Consider the following 13,315-nt stretch of genomic DNA (forward strand, 5'->3'; position numbering starts at 1 on the left):
TCCTCATCCACACGTAAGGGTACTAATGAGAGAGGGTGTGTCGTTTTGTGGCTAGTTGATGTTCATGTATCCTGGTGGCTAGTTTTCTGCGTGTTTGTCCAATGTAGTGTAGAGAAATCATCTTTCTCTCCTCTCTCTCACTCATACCCTCCTCTCTCTCCCTTTTTCCCTCTCACCTTGAAGGACAACATCTCATGGAAATGCAACCGGGGAAACCATCAATCAACAAGAACTTAAATATCTACAAACTCTGCCACCACTGCAGATACCAGTCAACAATTAAATAACTTGTTCACAGGTTGAAAAACCTAATGTCTGAAGAACACTTAAGAAATTATATGCTGTGTCGTCTTTATTATTCCTGTCTGAATAGGACACTTTTTTCTTGAAACTTATTGCTTACATTTCTGTATGATGTCATGCTTTTCTCTGTTTTTTGGGGTGAGTAGGTAATAAAAGTTGTCTTCCAATCAAAACGTTTTTAATTGGTTTCTTAATTTTGATGAGCACTACATTTTAATTGAAGTGTCATAGCTGAATGCTAAAATGAAATAAAATATTTGTTTTGACTGAGTCTCTGAGAGGGGTTTTAAAAGAGGGGAGCCAAACCACCCTTTCTAACCTGGTCATACCAAGTTAGTACATGGACTTTAGTTAGAAGGCTGTTTATCTCAACTCCTAATGTTTTTTTTGTCACTTTGATATGATTTTACTTTATTACAATGTTGGTTGAACCATACCTGGAATGTTGAGTTCTGTTCAGGTTTCTGTTATAAGGATGATTTCCAGGCACTGAACTTTGTGAGGAAAATAATTCACTGATGATAGCAGAATGTGAAGTTGTATTCACCAGGGAAAAAAAAATAAACAGGCTGGGGTCTGTCTACTCCTGAAAAGTCATCATGTAGTGGAGGCCTTTTAAAGATATTTGATAGAGGAGATAGCCAATGTTTCTATTTGTGTAGAACAACAGAATTAGAGACCTCCAGTATCCAATAGTTTTGAAGAAATCAAATCAGGAATTCAAAAGAAACATCATTACCCAGAAAGTGGTGAGAATGTGGAACTGAACACCACAGAGAGTGGTTAAGGTGAGCAGAGTGGATATATTTAAGGGCGATACTGGAGAAGCATATAAGGGAGAAGGGACAAGATCGTTTTAAGGGGACACTTAGATGCCAAAGAAATGGAAAGAGACTCAAGTTGAGCACAAATGCCATTCTAACTGGCTTGACTGAAGAACTTGTCTCTGCATAATGTATTCAACATAATTCACTGAAATTTATATCCAATAAGTGCTGTAATCCAAATGCTGATCCTGGGGTACATTCGTGTATATCAAACTCCAGTTATCAATGCTGCTATTCCTCTTAAATGAAAATTTACTGTAATTATGTTACGGGACAGTTTACTGACAAACTTGCAAAATACCCTGTTTGCTTAATTGCAAATAGATCTAATGAAATATTTCTTTGGAATAATATAAGGTTGTCCACCTATTTGATTGAGAAATAAACATAAATGGAAATTAAAATATCCTCATGAGCAGTGTAATGGTGTATCAGTTGTGTTCTCCATGAACTGTTTGGAGATTAGTTTTCCCAATTCTTATGTCAATGGATCCTGAGTTCATCTTTCTTGTAGTGGAATGTAGATTGCAACCAGTAAAGATGGACAACAGCACCTCCTCATGATAATTCTCAACACCTATGCCCCACAAGGATGCGTGCTGAACTCCCTCCTATGCTCCCTGTACATTTGTGGACAAATTTTAGCTAAACTCCATCTACAAGTTGACTGATGAGACCGATATTGTCGGCCAAATATCAAATAATGATGAAACAGAACACAGGAAGGAGATAGAATGTTTGGTGTTGTGGTGCAAAAATAACAATCTCTCCCTCAATGTCAACAAAACTAAAGAGCTGATCACCAACTTCAGGAGGAAGAGAGGAGAAAGTGCCCCTTTCTACATCAATGGAGCTGAGGTGGAGAGGGTCAAGAGAGTCAGGTTCCTCGGAGTGACAATAACCAACAATCTGTCCTGGGCCACCCACGTAAATGTGACTGTCAAGAAGGCACAACAATGCCTCTGCTTCCTCAGGAGGCTGAGGAAATTCAGCATGTCCTTGAGGACCCTCACCAACTTTGACAGATATACCATAAAAAGCATTCTATCTGAATGTATCAAGGTTTGGTATGGCAACTGCTCCTCCCAAGACTGTACAAATTTACAGGAAGTTGTGAACACAGCCCAGACCATCATACATGTCAACCTTCCATTAATTGACTCCATCTACATTACTCATTGCTGTGGAAAGGCAGTGAACAGCATCAGAGACCCCTCTCACCCCAGTTATAATCTCTTCCAATATCTTCCATCAGGTAGAAGATACTAAAGCTTAAACACATATACCAACAAGTTTAAGAACAGCTTCTCCTTTACTGTTATTAATCTGCTGAATGGACCCTCTCAAATTTCAAATCTAATGTTGATCTTGCTTTAGTCCACCTCCTGTGCACCCATAACTTTGTATGCATTGCTGTATTCAATCACCCTATGATCATTTGTTCTTGTATGTTATATTCTTCCATACTACATTCAAAACAACACTTTTCCCTATACTCAAGTACATGTGACAATAATAAATCAAATTAAATCTTGACAATGAAAGGGAGAACAACCTATGTATGTTTGTCATTCAGCTCAGTTAGAATGCTGGCTACAGAAGCAGAGACAGAAAACAGACATGCATTTGTAGGGGGATGGAAATAGGAGTGTGTTCCTTCCATAAACATCAGCTCATCCAAACTCCTCCTGCTCGTATCCAATCCTGCCGCTCGTATTCTATCCTGCAACAAGTCCTCCTCTCCCATCATTTCTGTTCTCCTGACTTATTTTGGTATTTGGTTCGCTAATCCCTTGTATGTAAAATTCTTATTCCTTTTATTTAAATCCTTTAACGGACATGCGTCTCCTTCCATCTATAACTAACTTGAGCATGACAAACCTTTCCCTTGAAATCTGTACTTTAATTATGAGTTTTTGTATGACACCCCATCCCTGCACCCCCACAACTGATTGATTGTCATGCTCAGTTACATCCTGTCCCTAAATCCCACTCCATTTTCTCTCCTTGTTACAAATGCACATGTTTAACCAAGATTTGTTCATCCCATCCTAAGTCCCCATTTATTTTGGCATTGATTTATTCCTATTTCCTTTTACATCATCATGGGATATTTACTTAAACTGCTGTATAAAATATAAGGTATTGTGATTCATCTTGACGGAATCTTAAAACAAGATATCCTATCGAGGTTTCAATAACAATGCCATCCCATTCTTTTGATATTTTGTATCTTATTTATCAGAAATTGCCATTTAATAAGCAGAAGAATAATCATTACTTTGGTTTATTTTTAACTTCTTACACTGGGGAGTTTGCCATTATTGACACACATTGATACAGCAGTTTACTTTAAAATTAGCTACTAAATGTAGAACATCCATCTCATAGCTTCAGCAAGGAATAGAAAGGCCTTTGGAACAAAAAGGCTAGTCAATACTGATCAGATTGAATAGGAATTTCTTGCAGTTTGTAAAAGTAACTAGACCATCCATCTGGAAAGAAATTCAAGGTCAAAAACATAATGTTGTCTCTTAGATTTCAGTAAAAAAGATAAGAGACTGACAGTGTCAGTAGTTAGTTAATGTTTGCTCACCAAGCGTGAAATGAAACTTGGAAGTGTTACTTGGTTTTACTTATAGATTTATAGCAATTATTTAAACACTGAAAAGGATGGATTGTCTCTGTTCAAATAAAGCATTTTGAAATTTGTATTTCATTAAAATCTTCACGCCTTCCTAAGAAGTGTAATACAGACTTTGGCTGACTGGTTATTTTTGAAGTTTACATGTGAAATTCTTTGTAAATTTTTATTTTATTAATCTGTGAGATTTTGGGCTCCGTTGGCAAGGCTGGCATTGCTATTTGCTCTCAAAGATGGTGGCAAGCTGCATGGCCAGAGTCTGAAATTTACATCCTTGGTGCTGTTCTTGGTGCAGGCTGTTAACCTGAGCACAATGTCCCCCTGAAGCCCAGGGCCCAGGTTATTGGACCCTGATGTACCTCCACATCCCAGGTCCTAGAGAGCTGCCTTCTTGTAAGGTGAGGGGGAAAGATATAAAAGGGGCAACTTTTTCACACAGGATGCTGCGTACATGGGATGAGCTGCTCGAGGAAATGGTGGAGGCTAGTACAATTATAACATTTAAAAGACATCTGGATTGGTACATGAATACCAAAAGGCTGAAGATTACTGGCCAAATGCTGCAAAAAGCCCGAGGTTAATTTAGGATATCTGGTCGGAATGGACAAGTGGACAGATGGATCTGTTTTCTTGCTGTACAACTCAGATTCTATGAGCTCTGTCATTACCATGTTGCCAATATCTGTACATAGTTGTGTATTGTAGCTTCATCAGATTGGCATCACATTTTTGAGATTAGATGTTTGGTGCTTCTCCTGATTGCTCTCCTCCTACTGTCCTCATTGAGCAAAGGTCGACATCCTGGTCTGGTGAAAATGGTAGAGGAATAACCCCAGCCATGAAGTTACAGATTCTGGTTGAAGTCAATTCTGCTGCTGCTGATGCCCTCCCGCATTCTGACAGCCCTGTTGTAAGCTGTAGGTCTGAACTGAACCTACCTCATTTATCATAGTCACAGTGCTGCACAGCATGTCAAATGGATGCATTTCTGATGGTAGATTGGTGAGGACACATCTAGTTGATCCATTGGTTCTCTTGTCATTTGCTGCAGACTTAGACTGGCAGATATTTCAGGACTTGGCCAGATCAGTCAGCCATAACCATCAAACAGTTCTTGGCTGTGGATTCATTCTGGGTCCTTGTTACTTTCAATCTTCTTCCAGGTGGTATCCAACATGAGAAGTAGTAGTAGGAGTTAGTCATGCGGCCCGTCAGGCCTTCTCCATTATTTAATGTGAGAAATGTTGTTCAAGTTTACCTTCACTTTCCTGCCTGTATCTTGAGGCCTGGAAAGACCAAAGATCTTACTTTCCCATCTTGAATCCGCATGCTGAACGTACTGCTAGAATCTTCTGGAGTAGAAATTCCCAAGATGGACAACCATTTGAGGAAAGAAAATTCACATCATCTCAGTCCAACATGAGTATCCTTTCAGATATTTTCTAATCAATGTCGGCTTCCTGGGTCAAAGGTAGGTAAACTGCCACTGTGTCATAAGAGCCCCAATGAGTGGCATTTAACCTGAGACAGTAGCACTTTGTCTCCAGCCAGGGAAGTAACCTCTTGGTAGCTACAATGTCCATTCCTTCAGAACCTTGACTGTTTCAGTGAGATTCTCTCATTATTTTAAACTCCAGAGGACATGGAGTACATGACTCATCAGCAAAGGAAAGGTGGTAATGTTAATCAGCAAGGGGTTTCCCATGGTCATATTTGACACATGCCATGAACCTTCAACTATGCCTCCAGACTTTATGAAGATTTAGTTACTGTGCAATCTAAGTCCTGGAGTATTATAATACAGAAACTGGCCCTTTTACCCATCATATTCACACTGGTCATCAAGCACCGATCTACCATACTCCCAATTCTCAGCACATGACCCACAGTCTTGTACACTTTCATTTCAAGTATTCATCTAAATGCTTCTTAAATATTGTAATTGTTTCTACCTCTGACGTTGTTTCAGGCAGTGAATTTGAGATACCCACTATCTTATGGGTGAAAGAATCACTGCTTAATCTCCTTTAAGACTATTGCACCTTAGCGTAAATCACAGCACCCTGAGTTTGACCACTATACTAAGGGAATTTGGAATAGAATTAGTCTCATGTGAACCAACATGGTTCAAATAAGGAGAGTCAACATGAATTTCTCGGTAAAATAGTGTACAACTAAATTGCTGGAGTTTCTTGAATGGTTAAGAGAGGCTGATGGGTACAATGCTGTTGATATGGCATACATGGATTGCCAAAAGATATTTGACACAGTACCACAGAACAGACTGGAAAGCAAAATTATAGCACTTAGAATAAAAAGCAGTAGGAGCATAGATACAAAATTAGATGCGTGATAGAACACAGAGTAATCAGTAACGGATGTTTGTCTGGCTGGATCAAGGTATGCACTGGTGTTCCCCAAGATTTGGTATTGGGACCCTTGGTTTTCCTGATATTAATCATCTGGATCTTGCAGTTGACTATTTTAAAGTTTGAAAATGATACAAACCTTGGAAGCATTGTAAACTATGAGTTCATTGACAAGTTAGTAGAGTGGCTGAATAGGTGTCCCATGAAGTTCAATGTAGAGCAGTGCGATGTGTTACATTTTGATAGAAAGAACAGAGAAAGATAACATAACTAAAGGATTTTTTAAAAAGGATGTGCAGGAATAGAGTGACCTGTGTGTATATGTGCATAAGCTATTAAGATGGCAGGACAGATGGAGAGAACAGTTGATAAAATATTTATTGATGGCTAAGTACAATAGCAAGGAAGTTATGCTGAATTTGTATATGACTCAAGTTCAATATCAACTGACGTATTATATAGTTTTGGGAGGTCCACTTTAAGAAAAATATGAACACAATGGAGAGTGTCAAAGAGCTCCAGGAATGAGAAACTTCAATTTATGAAGATAGATTGAAAAGTTGGGACTGCTTTCTTTGGAGAAGAGAAGGTTCAGAGGAGATTTTATAGAATTTTTCAAAATCATGAGAAGTCTGGATAAAGTAGACAGGAAGAAACTGTTCCCACTCATTTAAAGATGAAGTACAAGAAGGCAAGTATTCAAACTACTTCGTGAAAGAAGTAAAAGTGATGACTTTTTCATATTCTTGAGTAGTTAGGATCTGCAATGCACTGCCTGAAAAGGGGTGGGGAGAATAGGTTCAATTAAAATATGCAAGTGGGATGGTGGTAATTGTTTCTTTTCCATTTAAACTTGCACATTCTTTGAAAAGAGAGGAGAATAACACCAAGTCATAATGTTCATTCAGAGAGCTGGTGCAGACATGATGGGACAAATGGCCTTTTTGTGCACTGAAACAATTTTGTGACATTACAGCATCATGTCTGAATGTCGTGCTATGTCGATGCAACTAATTCATTCAATTTTAATCTTTTTTTTCCTCCCACAGTTTGATATGGGACATTTCAAAGGACACTCAGAGTTGCTTAGGTTAGGCAGGGTGAGATCAGATGATCTCCTTCAAGAACGGACATTACCAGGATGGTTTCTTACTGGAATCATGTAGTCACCATTATGCTGACTTTTCATTCTAATTCATTTAATGAATAGGATATAAACTTTCCAACTGCTAGGATGGAATATGAACTTGTGTTCTGAGGATGACACCAACATTGGTGGTATAATGGACACGTTATCTAAGATTACAAGGGGATCTTCATCAATTGGGCCAATGAGTGGTAGACAGATGGGATGATGTGAGGTGTTGTATTTTGTTAAGACAAACAAGGGCAGGACTTACACAGTTAATGGTAGGGCCCTGGGGAATGTTGCCAAACAGAGACCTAGGGGTTCAGGTACGTAGGTCCCTGAAAGTTGTGTCACAGATAGACATGCATTTGACACACTTGCCTTCATTCCTCAGTCCATTGAGTATAACACTTGGGACATTACATTGTAATTATACAGGATGTTGGAGACATGAATAGGAAAGGCTGAGAGGGAGACTGGCCAAACTGAGGCAAATGGGACTAGTTCAGTTTGGGAAACTTGCTTGGCCTGGAAGAGTTAGACTGAAAAGTCTGTTCCTTTGATGTGTGACTCCACCTCAATCAGACCACGTCTCTGAATACTCGACCAATAACATAGCTGTGTTAGGATACTTGGCAGGAAGAAAATTCAATATATTTATTGTTTGTTTAAATCGGTTTTCAGTTGTATACAAGATGTTCCTAATAACTTTAGGGAGTCTATCTAAACTAGCATTCACATTTCTATTTAAATGTAATTTTAAAATCATTTCATAACGCCTCCTAATTCCCTATTGTCTCATTGTTTTTTTAAAAAAAGGCAAAGTATAGCTGCAGTTATAAAAAAAGTCTACTTGATCCTCAGGATGACTTCAAAGCACATTTCATTTGAAGATGAAATGACTTGCTGGTAGACTTGGATCACAGCACAGTAGAATACCCTACTCAGCAATCCTCATTGAGAAATGGTTTGATTAACTGCAATCCGAAACCTCCGGATGCTGACAGTCGCTGGTTCGGTCACAGAAGTCCGGGTCAGTAAAACAAAAGAGTGCACTCAATCACTGTTTGATGATTCTATGCAAACGGTGCCTTACTGACTGACAAAGGAATGTAATTTATTTTGCATTCCTTTTCGATTCCTGGCTTATCTATGCATATGTAATTAATGTGTTATCCTGAAGCATTTTTATTTTTAAGTAAAAACAGCATTTAACTTCTGTCTAGATTGATTATGAACACCTCCTCCCAAAAAAAATCGTTCAGGCTACTGAGAATTCAAACAGTAAGAATCTATTGTCCTTGACTGTGTGCCTCTGTTTGTTGCTTGGAAACTCGGTTGGAAGATCAAACACTCAAGTATCCTGAACCTTCTTAATTGTCTTGCCTCTGTTGATGAACATATTGTGGCTTCATGGTAATACCTTGAACATTGCAAACAAATCGCAATTTGAACACACACGTCCAGTGGGCTAAGCTGTCAATTTAAACAGCTGCTGAGCCTCCTCCTTACCGCTCTAATTAACACATAGACACTTGGCTGCGAGTGTGCTGAGTGGATTGAACCATTTAGCTCACTGTGTGTGTGTGTGTGTGTGTGTGTTCTCCTGTTGTAAAATTGAAAGCCTCTTTGGCAGATGAAGTCTGCTGCTACTCAGCATCTCGTAATGCAGTTCACTGTGTGTGCGCTAAGTGGAAGGACTTAATAATCAACTTGTGTAACGTTTGATTTGTCTTTTTTTTATTTTGGTGCAGTCGGTGGAGATGAATGCACGCCCACCCCCTTAGTGATGAAATAAGTAGGAGAGGCATTGGATAGAGCAATCCAAGCATTGGGATTCCTTGCCTTCACCGTAGTAGTTCTTTTGAACTTTGTTCCTCCCTTTTAGGCAATGTCAGATTGTTTCTCCATTCCGTTTACTGGTTTAAGTTTGATAGCTTCCATCTTCAAATTCCCCCCTTGGCCCTAACTGACAGGTATTAACAGCTTTGTTTAAAACTGCTCAGAGTACTGTAGTTTGAAAAATGCTGTAGTGTGCAGCCACCTTCAGTCTATTTCATGTTGCCCACAGTTCCTGCTCTGTCAGTTTTGTGTTGAGTGGGGGTGCTGCTGCTAAACGCCTCGACAGTGAACAGGTTGACAAGGTACAAGTATAAGCATGGACCGATTTTTGTACCTTATGAAACAAATGAGAAGGTCGAGGAGAAGGAAAAGCAAGAAGTATAGACCAGAGGAGGATTACCATGAGGGATATGAAGATGTGTATTATTATGCCTCAGAACAACTGCGTAGTAAGTGTGAACTTCATTTTTTTTTTCAGCGAGGCTTGTGGAATTCAGCTTCACTGTTGTTACCATGTAAATGACCATTATAATGAGATGTGAGGAAGCAAATGGTTATTTATTATTCTGTTGTCAAAACTATTTGATATCACTTGCCCTGTATGCTGTCAAGGTCTCTGCTCAGAATACAGCATATCCCTTGGGGTTGTGTTGACCTGTACTGCTGTGTAGCACATGCCTTTGTAACAGTTTGTGGTTTCCAATTCCACGTGTACATCACCCAGGGATTACTCCTGTGTTGATGGGTTTTCAACTGACAGGTGGTTTCAGGTGTGCGTGGCTTTGAATAATTTGTAGAAGTAAATGAGCAAGAGTGTCCGTTCACATTGAAAGCTGGGAATGAATAATTAAGCAGTCCATTTCTGCAGGGATCAATCTTGTTGCCTTCAGCACTCCGAGTCCTCCTATTGAGTTTGATCTTTGACTCCTGTCAGCAGACAAATGCCTGAGGTAACCACTAAAAAGAAGTTACATTTTGAGGATTTTACACAATCCTTTGCTGCATGCAGAGTTGACTTCTGTGCATGATCTATTTAGTTAATGCAAAAGCTTTTATTTATGTAGAACCATAGAGATGGACAGCACGGAAACAGACCCTTTGGTCCAACTCGTCCATACCGGCCAGATATCCTAAATTAAACCAATCCCATTTGTCAGCACTTGGCCCATATCCCTCTAAACCTTTTCTTATTCATATACAAATTCAGATGCCCTTTAAATGTTGTAATTGTACCAGCCTCCACCACTTCCTCTGGCAGGTCATTTCATACATGCACCATCCTCTGTGTGGAAAAAGTTGCCCCTTAGGTCCCTTTTTTAAATCTTTCCCCTCTCACCCTAAACCTATGCCCTCTAGTTCTGGACTCTCCTACCCCAGGGAAAGAGACCTTGTCTATTTACCCTATTCATGCTTCTCATTATTTTATAAACCTGTATACGGTCAACCTTCAGCCTTCGCTCCAGGGAAAACAGCCTCAGCCTATTCAGCCTCTCCCGATAACTCAAGCCGTCCAACACTGGTAACACCCTTGTAAATCCTGTTTGAACCCTTTCAAGTTTTATAACATCTTCACTGTTACTTGTTAGACTTTGTTTAAATTACCTTCATGTTGTCTGTTTCTAATATTTCCCCAATCGCTTCTGAAGATGATCATTCGTGTCGCGATGTAATTCTGCAGTTGCACTCCCAGATCTTTTGAGGCCAGCCACTTTCCATGGATGGATCATGCTAAATAATGTTGTTAGGCTATTTGCCCATTTGGGGGTATTGCCAGATCTCATTTTACTTGACTCGAGCATCCACCCAGACATTCTTAAGCAGGAATAAATGAGTACTGCTCAGGGCTAGGACCCCTGAGATGTTTTGTGTCTCCTCTTTAAATCAGGAGCATTAACTGAAGCTTAGGCATTATCATGAATTGAGCTAAATGAAAGCCTGCTGAAGGTTAAGCTTGGGACATTTTCTGGTTTGTGCAGAGCTATGTCATTTATCAAGTGATTAGTCGGGGAGGTACCCTGTGACTTCCTGTGACATCTGTCTTGTGTATGGATTCTGTGCACTATACATTCAAGCAACCAATTACAATACAAGCTTACCGTTAGCCATGTATTATAATTTGATTACAGGTTCAACTTAATGATAGAAGGAATCTAATCTTTGAAGTATACCTTTTTTTGCCTTGTACACATTTCTATTTTAAAAGTTGAACTTTATCGTTCTGCACATTGTCCTTTCAATGAATTGAGTGTAGTTATTTAATTTTTATTTGGTACCTAATGGGTATAATCTGGACAACCATTATCTATATTTGCATGAAATTGCTTAAGTATGAACGGCTCTTAATAATAATTTTCATTTTACAGTGAAATTGATAACCTTCCTCCAAATGTCACATAGAACTGGAGTAAAATATTATTGGTTAACATAGAAACTCAGTATAGCATTTTCATATGCGGCAGTAAATTTATTATTTTCCTTCAAATTAACTTGCTTTGTTTGACGTTCATTAGTACAGCCTTAGTTGGGTCAGGGCATCTGATATATCAATGAGGATTGTTTATGTTAATCTTGATGAACGAAATAGGGACAGTGATGCTTCTGTCCATTAGTTTGTGAAACCCAGACAGAAACAAAATGTATGAGAAATTTAAAATTGAATTTTGAATTTTTAACCTTTTAGTTCAATACTCTCATTTTGTACTCTTTCTTCAACTCCACAATCTCCTCCCAGTGCAACTTTTAAGTATTTTTTGTGTGTTGTTTACAGAACTCTATAGTGTGTTGACACATTGTGCTACCCCTCAAAGCATGTCGTTGCATTGTTGAGTCAGGCATCATCTTAATGGAGATGACATCTAACAGATCTGTTGTACGTACTTATTGATTAAGATCTTTATTCATGCACTTATGAAAGGAGTGCTTTTCAAATGGTACAGTGTGCTTTAGGTCAATGCATTCTTAAAATAGTAATGTGTTCCAGGGTTGCTTCTGAATTTGAATTGGGTCACTTTGGTTGAATTCCCATAAACTAAAATAAAATAAATATGAATGCCTAATATTACTTGTGCTTCATGGATAAATTTGTTGCCATATAATATCGTGTGCTGTATTACAATACTGCCTTTCAAAATTTCATGTTTAAAAATGTTTTAAAAATCTTTCTTCGAGTTGCGGCTGTCAACGACAATGTTAACATTTGGTATTCATTCCAGTTTCCACGAGAAGGTGTGATACTGGACCCTTCAGAGAACACTTGAGTTAGTTTATAGTTTTAGGGTCAGACAAAGGTCTTTCCCTTTTTTTTAAAAAAAACACAAAGTTGTTGGGCTTTTGTGAACATGGAACAGGAGCAATAATAGACCATCTGGACCATCAAGCTTGCTCTGCCATTCCAGTATGAACATGGTTGATCTTGAGCTGCAATACCCACTTCCCCCATCTTCTCCATATTCCTTGATTCTCTAGGAGACGTGAAGTCTCCAGGAGACAATTCAACATTGTGAATCCAGACTTTGATTCAAATGCCTTGATATATTTCACATTGCATTGGTGAGGCCACACCGGGAATACTAAATCTGAAACAAAAACCGAAGTTGTTAGAAACCTCAGCAGGTCTGGCAGCATCTGTGAAGAGAAATCAGTCTGGTGATCCTTTCTCATATTGTGTGCAGTTTTGGTCTCCTTATTTGAGGAAAGATGCTCTTGTGATAGAGGGAGTGCACTGAAGGTTTACCAAATTGATTCCTGGGATGACGGGATTGACCGATGAGGAGACAATATGTAGGTTCTGCTATGAGGATTGATCGTATGGAAACCTATAAAAATTCTAACAGGACTGAACAGGTTAGATGCAGGAAAGATGTACCTGATGACATTATCATTTTAAGGATAAGAGGTAAATCTTTAGGACTGAGATGAGGTTAAACCACTTCACCCAGAGAGTGGTGAGCCTGTGGAATTCACAACCACAAAGTGGTTGAAGCCAAAACCTTCTGTTTTCAAAAAGGAGGTAACTATAGCTGTTGCAGCTAAATGTATCCAGGGATATGAGGGGAATGGCAGGATTATGACATTCACTGATTAGCCATAATCATACTAACAGGGGAGCAGGCTTGAGGGGTTGAATGGCCTCTTACTCCTTTATTTTTTTTAATATAATTTGGTTTGGAATTGTAATTTCAAATACTTGTGTTACACACTT

At 38.9% G+C, this 13,315-nt stretch overlaps 1 protein-coding gene across 7 annotated transcripts in view; it reads left to right on the forward strand.

The window, feature by feature from the left end:
- grip1 (glutamate receptor interacting protein 1) overlaps nt 1–13,315 on the forward strand; it is a 472,826-nt gene that overhangs the window by 179,216 nt on the left and 280,295 nt on the right. For 6 of the 7 annotated variants that reach the window (XM_072551564.1, XM_072551566.1, XM_072551569.1 and 3 more), the window contains exon 1: nt 9,255–9,563. The exons of the other annotated variant lie outside the window; for it this stretch is intronic. In XM_072551564.1, coding sequence (XP_072407665.1) covers nt 9,431–9,563 — 133 coding nt within the window. In that variant the 5' untranslated portion in view covers nt 9,255–9,430. Of the gene's footprint in view, nt 1–9,254; nt 9,564–13,315 lie in introns of those variants that run through there. 7 annotated transcript variants of the gene reach the window in all.

Source organism: Chiloscyllium punctatum, chromosome 32 (assembly GCF_047496795.1).
Source record: "Chiloscyllium punctatum isolate Juve2018m chromosome 32, sChiPun1.3, whole genome shotgun sequence".
In the NCBI taxonomy this organism is placed as follows: Eukaryota; Metazoa; Chordata; class Chondrichthyes; order Orectolobiformes; family Hemiscylliidae; genus Chiloscyllium; species Chiloscyllium punctatum.